The 19,495-nt window shown below is 39.2% G+C and overlaps 1 protein-coding gene across 4 annotated transcripts in view; it reads right to left on the bottom strand.

Annotated features, from left to right (window-relative positions):
- Positions 1-19,495, bottom strand: part of cadps2 (Ca++-dependent secretion activator 2) — a 146,583-nt gene that overhangs the window by 43,396 nt on the left and 83,692 nt on the right. For all 4 annotated transcript variants that reach the window (XM_062992326.1, XM_062992335.1, XM_062992332.1 and 1 more), the window contains exons 12-14: positions 12,340-12,441; positions 3,853-3,916; positions 3,301-3,424 (exon numbers count right to left, since the gene is read on the bottom strand). In XM_062992326.1, the coding sequence (XP_062848396.1) occupies positions 3,301-3,424; positions 3,853-3,916; positions 12,340-12,441 (290 nt within the window). The remainder of the gene's footprint in view (positions 1-3,300; positions 3,425-3,852; positions 3,917-12,339; positions 12,442-19,495) is intronic.

The raw sequence follows: 19,495 nt of genomic DNA, 5'->3' as shown, positions 1-19,495 counted from the left end.
CTACAGTCAAGATCTGTTTACTTAATGAGCCACTGGTGCAACAATTATGTCAAGCCATGGAAGACTAGGGTTCAACCTATCTGAATGAAGTGTCTGTAATGTCAAACCTAACATGTTAAACATCACACAGTTTTTTTGTAAAATGATATATATATTTTTTCTCTTTAGTGAAATAATTACATATGCTGCTGTTTTTTGCTCATGTCTTGTCTTTTGCCTATGCACTGTTATGTCTAATTGTGTTGAATAATGTCTGTCTTCCCTTGTGTAATTTGTAAAATACTGTGACACTGCAATTTCCTTCGGGATCAATAAAGTGTTATTTTATCTTATCTTAAAACAGTAAAGTTAGTTTGTATTGTTTGTTTATGACAACACCATTAAATCATGTACTAAAGGTTGTTTCTGCTGTTATGCATGCTTTATTTTACAGTTGTTTATATATTAGCGACTCACAATGTAAGCCAAATCCCAAATGGTTTTCCACTCCTTATGTTCATGCACTACATGTGGTACAACATAATTCCTTCCACACACTAGGTAGTGAACTGTGTGGGTAACTGGTATAGTCCTAACCGGTTTCTCTCAATTTGTCTTGATTAGGGTTTAAAAAACTGTAACTGTAACTGTAAAGCTGTAACTAAATACTTGTCACTGCAATACTTTTTAACCTAGCAGTGTCACTGCTAGATTAAAAAATGTGAGTAATATAATGAATACACTGTCCTTAACATGGTCAGTAACATATAGTTTCAATACATAAAACGAGCAACATATACAGTGTATCACAAAAGTGAGTACACCCCTCACATTTCTGCAAATATTTCATTATATCTTTTCATGGGACAACACTATAGACATGAAACTTGGATATAACTTAGAGTAGTCAGTGTACAGCTTGTATAGCAGTGTAGATTTACTGTCTTCTCAAAATAACTCAACACACAGCCATTCATGTCTAAATAGCTGGCAACATAAGTGAGTACACCCCACAGTGAACATGTCCAAATTGTGCCCAAATGTGTCGTTGTCCCTCCCTGGTGTCATTCATGTGTCAAGGTCCCAGATGTAAATGGGGAGCAGGGCTGTTAAATGGGCTGTTAAATTTGGTGTTTTGGGTACAATTCTCTCATACTGGCCACTGGATATTCAACATGGCACCTCATGGCAAAGAACTCTCTGAGGACGTGAGAAATAGAATTGTTGCTCTCCACAAAGATGGCCTGGGCTATAAGAAGATTGCTAACACCCTGAAACTGAGCTACAGCATGGTGGCCAAGGTCATACAGCGGTTTTCCAGGACAGGTTCCACTCGGAACAGGCTTCGCCAGGGTCGACCAAAGAAGTCGAGTCCACGTGTTCGGCGTCATATCCAGAGGTTGGCTTTAAAAAATAGACACGAGTGCTGCCAGCATTGCTGCAGAGGTTGAAGACGTGGGAGGTCAGCCTGTCAGTGCTCAGACCATACGCCGCACACTGCATCAACTCGGTCTGCATGGTCGTCATCCCAGAAGGAAGCTAACGCACAAGAAAGCCAGCAAACAGTTTGCTGAAAACAAGCAGTCCAAGAACATGGATTACTGGAATGCCCTGTGGTCTGACGAGACCAAGATAAACTTGTTTGGCTCAGATGGTGTCCAGCATGTGTGGCGGCGCCCTGGTGAGAAGTACCAAGACAACTGTATCTTGCCTACAGTCAAGCATGGTGGTGGTAGCATCATGGTCTTGGGCTGCATGAGTGTTGCTGGCACTGGGGAGCTGCAGTTCATTGAGGGAAACATGAATTCCAACATGTACTGTGACATTCTGAAACAGAGCATGATCCCCTCCCTTCGAAAACTGGGCCTCATGGCAGTTTTCCAACAGGATAACGACCCCAAACACAACCTCCAAGATGACAACTGCCTTGCTGAGGAAGCTGAAGGTAAAAGTGATGGACTAAACCCAATTGAGCACCTGTGGCACATCCTCAAGTGGAAGGTGGAGGAGTTCAAGGTGTCTAACATCCACCAGCTCCGTGATGTCATCATGGAGGAGTGGAAGAGGATTCCAGTAGCAACCTGTGCAGCTCTGGTGAATTCCATGCCCAGGAGGGTTAAGGCAGTGCTGGATAATAATGGTGGTCACACAAAATATTGACACTTTGGGCACAATTTGGACATGTTCACTGTGGGGTGTACTCACTTATGTTGCCAGCCATTTAGACATTAATGGCTGTGTGTTGAGTTATTTTCAGAAGACAGTAAATCTACACTGCTATACAAGTTGTACACTGACTACTCTAAGTTATATCCAAGTTTTATTTCTATAGTGTTGTCCCATGAAAAGATATAATAAAATATTTGCAGAAATGTGAGGGGTGTACTCACTTTTGTGATACACTGTATATATGTTGACATGATCATGATATACAATCATATCGATTTTACATAATATAGTCCTGTTTGTTTTACATAAGTTATTGACATCTTAATAATATGATTTAATTATATCTAACACAACTCTTTTAAGTGGAAATTGTTTGTATTGCTGCATTGATTAAATTCAACAAAGTATTATTTATAATGTATGCAGAATAACCCTAGAATAGTTCATAATTACTCAGTGACATTATTCCTTATTGCTATAGGCAGAAATAAGCTCTAACAGGTCTAGATGGGGTCAGGTCTACTGTGTGAACTATCTTGAACATACATGTAATAGAATAACAAAATAGATAAATATTAAGATGTCACAGCAGTTTTATTGCAATGGTTCTATTTCTGTGACTGAATGAAACATATTTGTCCCACTCCCCAACTTTTACAAATTTATAAAAGTTGATTGTATATTTTCAAGAAATGTGTCAACATCTGCTGAATCAAACAATGTACAGCACACCTAATATTTTACTCTATGTTCCTTGGCTCCTACAACCCTTATCATCTGTCTTTAACAGCCATAAACAGGCTTATGGCAAATCTTGGGTTGGGTCTTTGAACACTTTGTTTGACAAAATAGTCACATTCTTGATAGGGTTATAAATAAACTTTTGATGATACTGCATTCACGTTTCAAGCATTATGGTTAATTATTATGGTTTTAATAAAACTATAAAAAAAAGTGAAATTTGAAAACTGCATTTTTAAAATATAGTATAGACTGAATACAACAGTCTGTATTTAGTCTGAAGTTTTCTGTTTGTATTCTGTTACTGTGATCACTGGGAACTTGGTAGGTGTACCAAACACATTGACAACTGAGAAAATATCTGCTGAATATATAAACATCAATATTTTCATAGTAAAATAGATATAAAACCTTTAAACTGGGCAAAATCAGTCAGCTGGGAATAGTTGATAAGGGCTGCTTTTTCCAAGCACTTCTGAACAATCTTCTTCATCTCCTCAGCAGGAACTGGTGTGGTTATGTCCTTCATGAGAACCTAAAAAGGTTTATAAGGTATTCAGCAACCAATACTGCACTGCATCATACACCTGCAAATATTCTGGTTATTTGACTTTTTTTCCTGTTTTTTTTTTTTTATCAGATTTTTAAAATCACATTTGATCAGTTATCCCAAATATATAAAGTTAGCAGACTCCAGCTTAAATTAAAGATATGCAGTTTATAGAACAAGTTACTGGGTGGCCCACAACACTCTAAATACACATGTTTTTAGCCTTCTACTGTCTTAGCAATGCCACCAGTCTAGTCAAGCACTCTTCACACAGTTGGCCAAATCTAAGGGAGGGGAGGCTGGACAGGGCATCAGCTCCTTGCTACTGTTACAGTGGCATTCAGTCTGGCCAAGGTGCCAGCACTAATAGTGTTGGAATGCAGAGAACATAGTGTTAAAAAAATAGAACATACCCGCTCAAGAAGAGAAAGTGTGGCTTTTAAGGCCCCCTCTGGGCGCCCAAAAGGGAAACAGTATCTGCAAACACAGAACAAAGCAAAGTTATTACACCAAACCAAAAAACAGGATGTGCAAAGTTAGTTAGATTCTTAGCTAGTTAATTAATTGATTAATGGAAGTTTAACCCCAAGACGACTCATTGGTCATTTTCCTGGGGGTGGGGAGTCAGATGTGTGCTTTTAGTCCTCTCATTGATCAGTGTTTCAGCTTTGGTTTAGGTGTAGATGTCCTTAATTGTTGGTGGAGTTGGCATCTTTTAAGGTGGTTAATTAAGGGGGAGTGTGTTATCTTTGTATGTCTAATGCAGAATATGTGAAATGGTCCATTCTATTTCAAAGTAGGTTGTATTTTTACTACTTCTGCTGGGGTTGGCCTCATGGAGTTTGTCTGTTCCACTCGACTTGCCAACTGTTTATAATGTAGGACGTCAATGCTGGCATAGCATCGGTTAGTGGGGTCTTGTAGTCAGTAGCTATCATCCTAGTAGCCTTCTTTGCTGCCTGGTTTGCCCGTTTGTTGCCTGGGAGGCTGCAGGGGCCTAGGAGGCTGCAGGGGCCTAGGATCCAGCAAAAGTTATTGCACTCTCTCAACCGGTGTTCCTCAGGGCTCTGTACTTGGTCCACTTCTTTTCTTTATCTACACCCGCTCTCTGGGTAAGGTCATAGCCTCCCATGGCTTCTCCTACCACTCCTATGCAGATGACACTCAGCTCGTTCTGTCATTTCCTCCTTCAGACACACAAGTCTCAGCTCGCATCTCAGCATGTCTGTGAGATATCTCACAATGGATGTCAGCTCATCATCTAAAACTTAATCCCAGCAAGACAGAGATGTTGCTCATTTCCGGAGATCAATCTCCAACCCAGGACCTAGTCATTTCTCTTGATGTCTTGGTGTTGTCCTGGATAACCAGCTGACCTTCTCTCCTTATATAGCCAACATGACAAGATCGTGCCGGTTCCTCCTGTGCAACATCAGGAAGATTCGGCCATTTCTCTCCAGGGAAGCTACCCAGATTCTGGTCCAATCACTTGTAATCTCACGGTTGGACTACTGCAACTCCCTCCTGGCAGGAGCTCCTATGTCCACTATTAAACCCTTGCAGCTCATTCAAAATGCAGCTGCCTGTCTGTTTTTTAACCAGCCCAAACACTGCCACATCACCCCACTGCTGCGTTCTCTTCACTGGCTTCCTGTAGCTGCACCCATTCAGTTTAAAACACTGATGCTCGCCTACAAAGCCAAAAATGGACCAGCCCCAAGCTACCTTCATGGTCTAATCAAACCCCGCTCTGTACCACGCAACCTCCGAGCTACTAGTCTCGCTCGACTTGAGCCTCCACCCAGGACTAAAGGAAGACGAGCATCAAGTCTCTTATCTGTTCTAGCACCCGAGTGGTGGAATGAACTTCCTCTGTCTGTCCGAACATCTGAGTCTCTTGCTGTCTTTAAAAAACGATTAAAAACCCACCTTTTTACTAAGCACTTAAGCTGACGTACTTATTTACTAACATTTTTTTTCCATTTCCAAAAAAAACCCACTTTGGTTCTAACAGGTTTCAGCAGATTTGTGTTCTTCGACTGTTGTTTACTAAAACTTGAGAAATGAAATGTTTATTATGGAAGCACTTCTGTAAGTCGCTCTGGATAACAGCGTCTGCTAAATGCAGGAAATGTAAATGTAAATATATTTAAATAGTATGCTTTTTGTAGGATGGTAGTTATGGTGGGGTGGTCCATCTCAAAGGCCTTCTAGTGCCTGCAAGCAGCAAGTCTGTGCATCTTTAGTTTTTTTTTTTTTTTTGCCACTATGCATTCTGAATGTGTTTAAGGGCCAATAGCAGAGCCTCTTTCGTAAAAATTGAGTGTCTTGGGAGAACTACTCCTTCGGTCTGTTGTCCATCTACCATAGTTGCCAATACCGTCTATTTTGGAGCCATCTGTATGAACTGTGGAATGGCAGGTGAACATTGCCCTGACATTAGTGAACTTTTGGTGGTAGACAATTGAATGGGTTGACAGTTGTTTGTGGAGTTCAGGTTTACATTAACTTCTTTCAGCTGAGGCAGTATACACAGTTTGAAGAGCCGGACATGGTTTGGCTTGACCATATACGAGGAAATGTGTGTTACAAAGATAGGGCTGGGACAAACACAGCATTTTGGCAGTTAGCTTTGAGTTTGACTGCATACTGTAGAGGCAGTTTCAACCATCTGTACTCTAATAAAGGTTCACCGGCTTCCACATACAAGCTTTGTGCAGGGAGGTGCAAAACGCTCCCAGAACTAGCTGGATGCCTTGCTGATGTACGGTCTTGAGTGTCTGGAAAAATAATTTTCTAGATACACAATACACTGGATTGGACCAGAGCACTGTACACCAGTCCCCATCTGGGTCTGGCCAAAACACTTATTAAGTCTAATATCTTAAGACGTTTGAGACATTTCTGTTTTTAAAGCCTTTATGCGAGGGATGAATGATAGTTTTGCAAGGCCTAAAAAAATTAATGACTGGACAGCTTTGATTGGGGTCCCATCCAGATACGGCTCTGGGTCAAGGTACAGTGCTCGCAACTGGAAGAAAAACATGCATGTGTTTCAGTTTTTCTTTCATCCAGGTCAAGCTTTGTCAGATGAGTGTGAGGGCCTCCACAGTTGTTGTCTCTAAATGACAATGCACCTAATGCTTGTGACATTCTGAGGTGCCTGTTCCTGTGCTATCTCTCAGTCTCCTCAGTGTCTTCCAACTCTTGGGTACAGACAACTCCTTTGCAACTGTTAAGGGATGGGTGCTAGAAAGATTTTAGCACTTAGTAGGTCTGCCTGCACCTTTTTCAGGCATTTAACATGGATGTTATTCTAATACGATGACCCTTAGCCAGCTCTTGCTCAATACCAGGAATGCAGAGGTAGTTAGTAGTAGCATTTCTGTGCCTTAGTTGATCTTTTTTTTTTAGGACTTAGTTTTGGATCCATATTGAAATAAGTTAGGTTTAATCACTTCAACTCCCCACCCTTCTTGGAGCCCAACAGGGAGATGCACAGAGCTGCAGAACTCCAGCGGGTATGCACCAGGAATATAGGAGTAATATACTCAAACAGTAGGTGAAAAGCTTGCTTGATTGACTCTGAGCCAACACCTTTTGTGGACCTTCAAAGAAGAACATCCCAGGGCAAGTCTATTGTTAGCAGGCCTCTCAAACCTACAGTCTATGCAAAGTAGGAGCCAAAGTGCTGTGTTGGGGTGATGGCTACTGCAGCATACCTTTTCCGTCAAACACCAGGACCTCTTCCACCACAGACACAGGTCGCACCTCACGGAAAACAAGGCGCCCCATTCATTTGCCTCTTACAAACAGCAAGGGGGTGTTAAGGACCTATTATGCCCCAGGTCCCCAAGAGGGTTGGGTGTGCAATGAATAATAATGAGGTGTCTATTTATGTTTCTTTAAAGATAATGAAAAACTCATTTTTGAGAAGTCAAAATGGATGAACAGGTGTCAGGATGAATAGAAAAGAATGGAAAAAGCAGAGTTGGTTCTTATGGGCAGGCCACAGGTGTGAGTTAAAAGCACTCGGTGAAGAGGGGATATGTGGCTGTTACTTTTGGATGACTGGCACAGTATGCATACTTAAAATCAGCTTCTCTAGCCTTTGGTTTTAAGCACAATGCTTTACAAATGCATAATACCCATTGATGTTTTCTAGTTATTGGTGAAAGATTGTAGCATTAGCTTTTTATCTGCCAGCATTAACCCAAATTACTATAAAACACACTGAATTGCTGAACCTTTGTGCATGTTTAAACTGTTTCACGCCAGTACATTAAAAAAGGATTTACAATGTGTACCAGAGAAACAAACTAATGCATATTCATTCAGAATTTTATCAATGTGATATAATAAACACAAACATAGGTGCTATGTAAAACAAATGTGCTTTAGTATTTATGCAACAATGCCAACAAATGCTGTATTGGTTTATAAAATAGAATTTAATCTACTATTAATCTAAAAAGCAAATTAAACAATCCTTAATAATGCTGACTGTGGATGGAGGTACAGCTAATCTTTTATGTACATTAATTGGCTATTTTATGAGCTACACATACCATATACACCAATCAGCCATAACATTAAAACCACCTCCTTGTTTCTACACTCATTGTCCATTCTATCAGCTCAACTTATCATATAGAAGCACTTTGTAGTTCTACAATTACTGACTGTAATCCATCTATTTCTCTACACACTTTTTTCTTCAAAGGTCAGGACCCCCACAGGACCACCACAGAGCAGGTATTATTTGTGTGGTGGATCATTCTCAGCACTACAGTGACAATGACATATTGGTGGTGTGTTGTGCTGGTATGAGTGGATCAGACACAGCAGCGCTGCTGGAGTTTTTAAATACTATGTCCACTCACTGTCCACTCTATTAGACACTCCTACCTAGTTGGTCCACCTTGTAGATGTAAAGTCAGAGACGATCGCTCATCTATTGCTGCTGTTTGAGTTGGTCATCATTAAGATCTTCATCATTGGTCACAGGACGCTGCCCACGGGGCGCTGTTGGCTGAATATTTTTGGTTGGTGGACTATTCTCAGTCCAGCAGTGACAGTGAGGTGTTTCAAAACTCCATCAGCGCTGCTGTGTCTTATCCACTCATACCAGCACAACACACACTAACACACCTCCCACCATGTCAGTGTCACTGCAGTGCTGAGAATGATCCACCACCCAAATAATACCTACTCTGTGGTGGTTCTGTGGGGGTCCTGACCATTGAAGAACAGCATGAAAGGGGGCTAACAAAGCATGCAGAGAAACAGATGGACTACAGTCAGTAATTGTAGAACTACAAAGTGCTTTTATATGGTAAGTGAAGCTGTGAAATTGACAATGTGTGTAGAAACAAGGAGGTGGTTTTAATGTTATGACTGATCAGTGTAGATGCACTTTTTCGCTGACAAGTCTATTTGATGCGTTGCACACTTTGTCAAACCCCTCTTCCCATCCATCAATAGAAAGAGACCTCTTAAGGAACCCCCACTGACCAGATGCTATTTGTGTAATGGCAGATTCTCAGCCTTGCACTGACAGATGGTAATGACATGTGTATTAGGTGCAGAATTGTTGTTGGGATTTGAAAATAATATTTATATTCACTGCCTCTGTCACATACATTGTTGGCCGTCATAGGTGTATGGGGGCAGCACGGTGGCTCGGTGGGTAGCACTGTCGCCTCACAGCAAGAAGGTCGTGTGTTCAATTTCCAGGTGGAGCGGTCCGGGTGTGTTTGACATTAAAAAACTTGAACTGATTAAGCTTGTGTAACCTGTTACTACCTGTCCTGTCATGAATGTAACCCAAGTGTGTAAAACATGATGTTAAAATCCTGATCAATGAATAAGTAAATATACGTGTAATACATGTATACGGTAAGAGACTAAAGGTATCTCCCTTTTTACGCACAATGTGTAATAATTTTCTTTAAATCAGTGGATTCTAATCACAGGATGCTGTTCCTTTTATATTCTTGGTTAGAGTAAAAAAATCTCTTCTCAGCAAAGATATTAAAGTGTGTAAAAATCCCATTAACAGGGCTGTACCTGATACACTCATAAAACACACACTATGCTGCCATTACCAGGTCAGTGTCAGTGCAGTGTTGAGAATAGTCCATCACTTGAATAAGATCTGTTCAGTTGGGGTCTTGTATGGTTTTTTTCTATTGATGGATAGGTTGGAGGGGGATTGAAAAAGTATATACTGTAGAACAACATATAGTCAATGTATGCCCACAGAGTGTATCTATCTTGTAGCTTATAAAATGTCAACTTAATGTACACACAAGAGAGCACATGGTAGAGTACTTACTAACAGGTGAATGTACATACAAGTTAAAATTAAGTTTAGACATGTATAATCACAATTGTTATTGCCACATACAGCATTACATACATACATAATAATATAATTTGACACCGATCAGCCATAACATTAAAACCACCTCCTTGTTTCTACACTCACTGTCCATTTTATCAGCCCCACTTACCATATAGAAGCACTTTGTAGTTCTACAATTACTGACTGTAGTCCATCTGTTTCTCTGCATGCTTTGTTAACCCCCTTTCATGCTGTTCTTCAATGGTCAGGACCATATAGTGACTATAATACATACAGTATTAAATGTATTATGTTATTTCAACGGGCTCACCTACCATGGAGATTGACAGGAGCACTTGGTTACAGAATCAGGCCTTTCTACCTTGCCATTTATGGCCAGAAGAGGGAACATGGAGAAGCAGATGATTGGCGTGTCAATTCTGCTTAACAGTCACTTGCACCTATTAAGCATTAATTTGGCTAGCTCCTCTGTTGGCAGTCTGCTTTCTCTTAAACCATGACGCCAAGCTCGATGTGGTCTGGATTTTTGCCAGCTCAGATGTTGGCACTCTTTATCATTTCCTGGGAACCTAGCCAGCTTTGCGGCACTTTTGGGCCGTCATGACAGAACCGCCCTGGTTGAACAGGCCCTACATTTGAATCCCTGCTTAAGTGCTGGCTGCACCAGTTGGTGAGGTGGGGTGCTGCTTGTTTTTGCCCAGCTTGTTCTGGGTTTCTTTTCTTTACTATTGATTGTAGGTGCTCTAAGAAACTTGCAATATTGTGACAACCAGTTTTCTTTCCTGTTCTATCCAATTTCTTTGTCTTTTATTTGTTACTTTGACAGTTTGTATTATTATGCCCACCTCTTTCATTTTTCCATTACCCTTTCTGTTTGTGGCTTTTTACCCACAGCATTGTCCTACTTTGGTTATGCAGTCTGCATAGTGGCGAGGCATGGCCCAAGTGGTTCCAAGTTGCCAAATTACCAATACTTAAGTTTTTAGCATTTAAAAAATTGAAAATAAAAGTAAAAACAAATACCACATTGTTGTTTTTAATAACCACAAAACAGCAAAATAATTTAGGCTGTATAAATTTTGAATAATTTAGATGGTTTATGGATATGCAAACTTCCACATTTATAAAATGTACAGAAAACAACACGCTGAAGTACATTTTGTAAAATGCAGTAAAAAAAATTGTGATTTGTTAATTTTTATATACATTCATTTGCCTGACAAAAAGAAATTACTTTAAATGTTTTGGCTGGCCACCATGATTCGTATTTTATGAATATAAACAAGTTTTAAATTTAATGCCTATAACACACCCAAAAATGTTGGTACAGGGGCAAAATAAGTAAAAGGTTCATAGAATATTTAAGTTGCACAAAATAACCAGGTGAACTGGTAATAGGTATTATGACTGAGTATAAATGGAGGCTCCATCAAAATATGTCAATCAATTCAAAAATAAAATTTCTTAATGCAAGATTGCAAATAATTTAGGTCCTTCATCATCTACCCTTCATATTATTGTAAAAAGAATTAGGATGTCTGGAAAAATCGCAGTCCATATAGAGCAAGACTGGAAACCCAGTTAAATGTGGGAGATCTTCAAATCCAGTTTCTGTGCCAAAAACAAAAAGGCCCATTTCATCAAGAAAGGTACAAAAGCCAAATACTCATCCTGGTATGGGGGTGCATCACTGCCCAAGCATAAGTGACTTAAATATGTGTGAATGTGTGTGTGAGGTGTATATTAGGATTAATTAGAGACTTCTAGGACACATCTTTCAAGGCCGCTTTCAAGGACACATTATTTCCCATGAAATTCAAGGTTATTTTAACAAGACAATGCTAGATTTCATTCAGCATATGCTATGGCAGTGTGGCCTTACAGACATAGAGTGTGTTTGGATGACTGCACTGCCTGCAGTCCACTTCTGACTCTGAACAGGTACATCAGACAATGCAGACCGCAAGCTGTTGAGCAACTGAAGTCTTGTATCAAGCAAGAATAAGCAAAATGTGTATTTATTGAAAAAGTCAATATAACATATCCGACTAATTATTAGTGTGTTGAAGGCAACAAATCTTAAAGTTGGTCACTGAAAATAATATAATTTTTTCTTTGTATTTTTGTCAGTTAAATAAAGGATCAAGAAAATTAACAAATCATATATTCTACAGAAATTGGGTTTGTAAGATGTGTCCTTATTTACTTAACATGGGGTCACTTTATTTATTAATGATGTATTTTTGTGTAAATAGCAAGCTAGAATGCCTGTTTTAAATGATTTAAACAACTACATGCCAACTTTTACATCTAACTCAGTTAATCCAGTGAATACAGTTGTTTTAGTAGTTGCACAGTGGGTGTGTGTGAAAGACAGGTCAGACTAAACATCCAAATAAGTACAGTTCTGAGACCACACAAAAACCTCTAGTCCTTTGGTTCAAACAGATGTAACACCACAGAAGGATTTACATACTTGCTTAGCATTTAAAAGGTTTGCTACAAGGGTCTGTATGTTTAAAAAAATCCTTACCTGAAATGAGTAATCTGCTTCTCCAGAAGGGATAACAGTCTCATTCTTATTTCTGTAAACTCCTCCATCTCCTCCTCTGTAATGGTGCCCATCCCATCTGGCCTGAAAATGAAAAAAAAAACAAAAAACATAAATTTACTGTCAATATTACATTCTGAAAACCTAAACTCAGCAAACATTTTATTAGTCAAGCTTATACAAAATAATCAAGCACAACATCTAACGCTAAAGGTGGTTGACTAACATTCTCTAACTGACTACAGTGTGATTATACATACATACAGTACATACATACATACTGTATATACCAATCAGCCATTACATTAAAACAACCTCCTTGTTTCTACACTCACTGTTCATTTTATCTGCTCCACTTACCATATAGAAGCACTCTGTAGTTCAACAATTACTGACTGTAGTCCATCTGTTTCTCTGCATGCTTTGTTAGCCCCCTTTCATGCTGTTCTTCAATGATCAGGACTCTCCCAGGACCACTACAGAGCAGGTATTATTTAGGTGGTGGATCATTCTCAGCACTGCAGTGACACTGACATGGTGGTGGTGTGTTAGTGTGTGTTGTGCTGGTATGAGTGGATAAGACACAGCAATGCTGATGGGGTTTTTAAACACCTCACTGTCACTGCTGGACTGAGAATAGTCCACCAACCAAAAATATATTCAGCCAACAGCACCCTGTGGGCAGCATCCTGTGACCACTGTTGAAGGTCTAGAAGATGACCAACTCAAACAGCAGCAATAGATGAGCGATCGTCTCTGACTTTACATCTACAAGGTAGACCAACTAGGTAGGAGTGTCTAATAGAGTGGACACGGTATTTAAAAACTCCATCAGCGCTGATGTGTCTGATCCACTCATACCAGCACAACACACACTAACACACCACCACCATGTCATTGTCACTGTAGTGCTGAGAATGATCCACCACCCAAATAATACCTGCCCTGTGGTGGTCCTGGGAGAGTCCTGACCATTGAAGAACAGCATGAGGGGGGGCTAACAATGCATGCAGAGATATACATATATACACACACATACATTTATATATATCTTTTTTTTTTTTTTTTTTTCTACAAAAACTAAATAGCACATAATAAGTAAAATAACTAAAACCCTATTTGCGAAATTAAATCAGAGGGAATAACCTCTGAGTAACAGAGCCTCTCTGCTTTTTTTGTGAATGGACCAGCTCAGTGCTAAAAACAGCTCTCTTTGCTTTGCTGTTTTAAGTGCAACTTGTAAACTGGTCTCTACTCCAAATCCCACTCTATTAAACAAAATCCCTTTTTTCTTTTTTGACAAGAGCCAGCTAATCCGACAGGAGCACAATGATGGGTGGAAAGAGCTGCAGTGGATTTTGTGTGCGTGTGTATGGATGGGTGGATGTGTAAGAGAGAGAAAGCGAGCCCAGCCTTGTTCAGAGCCTGTTCATGAACAGACATCTCGGATAAAAAGAGGGGTGATTTAACCCCCCAGTCCTCATACAAACCCTCTCTTCCTTTTCTCTTTAACGTGTCTGCTCATTATTTTTAGGGAAGGCCTGAAAGTTTAACAGCTGCTAACAAGAAGCCTGGGAATTGAACTACAAGCATGGGTAAATTGCTGTGCGCTGTTGCTTTGGTTCTTATTGTGTGGGTACAACCCAGTCAATAGATCAAACTATAATTAAGTATTAACATATTAGGCTATTTCATGAATTACACCACGCTAATTTAACTCATTACATCTCAAAAATGACCATTTATGTCAATATGTTTCGAACACTGCAATGTTTATGAACTACACTGAATGAGAAGTTGGTATGTTTAAAAGATGGGAATTTTTTTTATTTTTTTACTTTGTACTTTTTTAGTCTATCATTAAAATCTAGGCAGTGATTCCTCATATTTGGCTTGGTTGGTGGGCACAAAGCTTTGAGAGCAAAGTCATTGTCCATGGCTAATGAAGCAAGTGTGAGCAAGACGAGCTAAATGCTGACCTGCTGCTCTGCTACACAACAAGGGTTAATCACTTACAGAAGCCTCTAGAAATTACAGCCACATCAACATAATTGCTTAATTGGTTACATAGCTAAAGCAGCTCTAGAGTCTTGATTTCATGATTCTAATGTACAATAATCATTAAATATACATATAATTTAAAATAAACATAAATCAGGAGTCTTTTAAGTCATTGTGTATTTCACACTACACGACTGATCAGCGATAGGGGATTACACATCACACGATCTATCACCGGGAGGAATCGTAGGCGAGTCTGTCTGGTCTCCCAAACTAGGTTTTGTCATGAAAACACATGCGAGAAGTGACGAGGGGTTTAATGATACCACGTCCAAAAATGCATGTCAACAATAAGCTACCGATCAAAGTTGTGTACTGATGTGCAGCAACTATGAGAAGTTACAAAGTACCAGATGACAATTCAGATGTACATCATGTTTAAGTGGGATACAGGTGGGAGAGGGGGGATGCTAGCAAAGACTCAAACTGACATCTATGCACGATGGACTAGCCAGTAGTGCTCAAATGAAGACTGACAGGTGAGAAGAAAGATGACTTGCGATTACTGGCTTGCCTGTCACTTTTGGAGAAATCTGAGCACCCTCACTCCACACCCACAGCTGCATCCCTCAAAGTAACATGTTTATGTCACGATGTTGATCTCTCATACCAGCACATTAGCTTCTGTATGAACCCTGCTTGGTATCAAGCCTCACTGAGCTTAGTGTGCTTCTGTCAGAAATAAGCAACCATTGCTCAATCACATGTGCTCAAGCACATCATTCCTCATATGAGAGTAAGCTGAAAATGTATTTTGACTAGACGTGAGCTGCAAAGTGAAGTTTGAAAGGTTTGATCTACATCTAAGTTACATGTCAAAGAACCTATTTACTTAATAACTACCTTTACCAATAATTCTGATCATAGCTGATCAAGGTTGCACAATGATGAAGAAAATTAGTAAACATAACCCACAGGCAGTGATGGCATAGTTACCTTTAAAAAGTAACTTAGTTACTTTATTGATTACTTGATTTTAAAAGTAACAGTTACTTTATTGATTACTTGATTGTAAAAGTAACTAAGTTAGATTACAAGTTACTTTATTAGTTACATTCAGTAGCTGCCGTAATTCAATTGGAGCTACGTAGGCGATTGAAGAGGAATAAGAAACTAGAAAGACGCGGAAAACGGAGTCCTCTGTTCACAAGTGTAAGTAAGATAAATAAAATAAAATTTTTAAAGACAAATAAATAACAAAAAGACGAGAAATATCCAAAATTTTGGCGAGTGGGGTTTGTAATGAGTCTGTAACTATGGTGATATTACGTCATCACGTCCCCACGTGTAGTACGTAGCGGTGTTGTTTGCATACTGCACACTTCTGTACTGAAAGTATGTACTTCTTTACCGGCCGAGTAGTGCATACTTCCTCCAATCTAGTGCATACTCTGTAAGTATGCGATTTCGGACGCAGCTCGTGACTTAATTGTCGCATAGGCCAGACGTCACTCCCCGAGTTGCAAAAATAGTAACGCACAGTAACTTGGATAAGTAACTTTAATCTGATTACTGGATTGGAAATAGTAACTCGTTAGATTACTTGTTACTGAAAAATGTGGCCAGATTAGAGTAAGGTCATGCCAAAGCATTCAAACTGATTTATGTATTAAGTTTAACTTGCCTTGGGTGACCAATCACTGCACTGACATCCTCTCACATAAATTGATTTAAAAAAAGATTATTTGTAGTGTCCCTAATGATTGCATGCTGTCCATGAGGAAAAACAACCTCACACCATGCTTTACAGATGGGTTTGTTGTTAATATGTAATATGTAATATAATATTTCTTTTTTTCTTCAAACATAACATTTTGTCTCATCTGTTCATAGAACATTTTGCCAGAAGCACTGTGGATCCTTCAAGTGATCTACTGCAACCTTGAGATGTGCACCAATGTTCGTCTGCCAATGTGATGCCCTTGTTCTGGGTTTTTCTTATAGTAGACACCAAAAAAGAGACTTTGGCAAGTCTTATATGTGTGTACCTGTCTTCTCTTTCCTGGCCTTCTTTTTTTTATTGCATATTATGGTCTTTGTGTAATCCTTGGAGGACACTCATTGCTAAAGAGAGTAACGAGTACAGAACATTCTCCTTTTGTAGTTCATTTGACAAACACAAAAATCTTCAGAAATGCATTTTTCAGCTTTTTGGATTTTTACCATGGTTCTCTAAAATGGTTCACATCAGAGCATATTTCACATAAAGAGATCTTTCCAAAGAAACAAACTTGTGCACATGTAAAACCTTCCAATGTAATTACTTAAAATACCCAGATTCTGTCATTCTAAGAAGTCATTAGAACAGAGATATAATTTTTTTGCCATTACCTAAAGCAGGATGGTCTGTCTATAAGTGTGACTTCGATAAGTACCTTAGTACATTGTATTAGTAGCAAAAATGTCAGCTCATTTTTATCATTCAAAGGGGTTTGACTAGGCTACTCCAACCTTCATTTTTATTTTTGAGCCATTTACAGGCAAACTAGCTTCTGAAACAGATGACCACATGTTCTCTCTCATGATTTTCTGATAGAAAGCAGAACTAAATCAACAAAGCCCTAAAGCAACGTTACTCTCATTATGTTTAACTGTTTTTTGTTTTAAAATTGCTATGATAATACATGTTTGTAAAAAGTTATACTTTTGACTCATTATTCCAGGACATCTGTTTTTTTGGCAATTGTAAGACAAGACTTCATTTTCATCTTGGTTAACAGTGGTTCTTTTTTTGCAACTCTCTCACTTATACCACAACTCAGTGTTTTTCTAATGGTGAAAAAATAAACGCTGACCTTATCTAAGGTAAGCAAAGCCTGCAGTATCATAGACGTTTGTCTGGGTTTTTTGTGACTACCTAGACAAATTGTTTATGTCCTTTTGGAAGAATTCTGGTCCGCTGAGCACTTCTTGAAAGATTTATCACTGTTTCACCATTGTTTTCCATTTAGAGATAATGTGTCTTACTGTGGTTTGCTGGATTCCCAGGGCCTTAGAAATGGATTTGTCACGCTTTTCAGATATTTTTCATATAATAATGTGCTACATTCTGCATTACATTGCTGTAAAGGTTTTATTTTAGTGATAGTTGATTAATTAGGACTAGCAATAATTAAGCCTTACTGTGTCTAGCCTAATTAAATTCAATTATCACTTAAATCTGGTTAATTGCTTAATTAAGGCAGCAATTCCATCTTTAGACAGGGTCAGGTGGTGCTGTGAAAAAGAGAATCCTTTAATAAATACACTGATAAGCCAAACCATCAGGTCAACCCCTTAAAAATGAGCATGGCAATGCCTATTTCATAACAGTTGTGTATGTCACTATCAGAAATATCTGAAATGTTGTGATGATGGTGGTAACTTGTACATGTACTGACTACAACAGTTAATGGCAGCCATAACACACAGAGCATCAAACCCTTCTGCATAAGGGACTGTGTAGTCCATTCAGAGTACCCATGCTAACTCCTATTTACCACTGAAAGCACCTACATTGGACAAGTTGGCATCAGAACTGGAAATTGAAGCAATGGAGGAAAGTCAACTTATTTGTCACAACCTGTTTTCTCCAACACCTGGGCATGTGTGCATTTTCCACCCACAGAAGAGATGGCACCAGGATTCACTATCCTTGAAATGTAATAATACTGAAAGACCTATTAATACTGCCCTGGTACCAGATACCTCAGGACTGCTATAGATGTGTTGTGGAATCCACGTCTCAGTGGGTCAGAACTTTCTTGACAGCATATTAAGCAGGTGGTCCAAATGGTTTGACTCATCAAAGTCAAGTGATCGTTTCAAAACTGTATTCTATGTATATCCTTTATTGTGTTAAAAGAGCTGAACCAATGAGATGTGGCAAATATGCAAAACCAAAAGAAATACTTTTTCACTACATTGAATCTAGAACTGAAGAGGCTATACTTAACATGAACAGGTACTTATAGAAATTCCTAAAAAATAATAAAAAAACAGGTCAAACTATATAAAGAACTTGGTGCAGTGGTAAATTGTTAAAACTGTTTCATTTTGATGGTAGGTAAAATATGTGGCAAGTACTTACTGAAATGTCTAAAAAAAGGAAAATTACACTCAGTACACAGAAAGTAGAGATCTTTTTTTTTTTTAACCAACTCTCACACAGCGATCATGCATTCCACCGCTCTGACAAGACAGTAATTATTCAAATGAATCCGCAAACTAAAAAAATCTACTGCTGCCACTTTTCATTTGTACCTAGCAATTAATCAGGGAGGTTTATCATAACTGTTCCTAATTGGCTAAATCAGTGATGAGAGAGAGGTTGCACATCCCTGTGTATTTGGAATAAGTCAAATGAAACAAGTCAACTCTGGAGACCAAAAGTAAGTACATTTACATTTTCAGCATTTAGCAGACGCTTTTATCCAAAGAGACTTACACAATGAGCAATTGAGGGTTAAGGGCCTTGCTCAGGGACCCAACAGTGGCAACTTGGTGGTGGCGGGGCTTGAACCGGCAACCTTCTGTTTACTAGTCCAGTACCTTAACCACTGAGCTATCACCGGCCCATAGTAGTAGAAAAGTAGAAGTAGAAAATGAATAGCTTTAAATAGGACATTTTTTGAGATAAACAAAAAGGGCTTAAACCAAAAAGTGGACAAAGAAAACATTGCTCATACCCATAAGCTCTGTTTATTCTGAACTGGTCTAGCTTTCCATTACGAGCTGTTTCACTGAACAGCAAGCTCATGCAACATAGAATGGACTCGGACCGAACCGGACTGCCCCACCTGGGGATCAAACCCGGGACCTTCTTGCTTTGAGGCGACAGTGCTACCCACCGAGTCACCATGCTGCCCACTGGACTTTAGAAATAACATCCCAAAAGTATGTGGACATCTGACCATGAGTATGTTGGACACCTATTTCAAAACCATGGGAAATACTATAAACCTGCCAGCTCCACCTCTATTCAATCAGGCACTAATGTTGGATAAAAAGATCTAGCTATCAGGTGATGACTCAATTTCCTAAACCCAAAGGTGTTTAATGGGGTTGAACTCAAGCCTCTTTTTAAAAAGGTCCACAT

The sequence above is a fragment of the Trichomycterus rosablanca genome, chromosome 1, assembly GCF_030014385.1.
Source record: "Trichomycterus rosablanca isolate fTriRos1 chromosome 1, fTriRos1.hap1, whole genome shotgun sequence".
Taxonomy (NCBI): domain Eukaryota; kingdom Metazoa; phylum Chordata; class Actinopteri; order Siluriformes; family Trichomycteridae; genus Trichomycterus; species Trichomycterus rosablanca.
The sequence above is the reverse complement of the archived record's forward strand: the minus strand, read 5'-3'. Positions and strand labels throughout refer to the sequence as shown.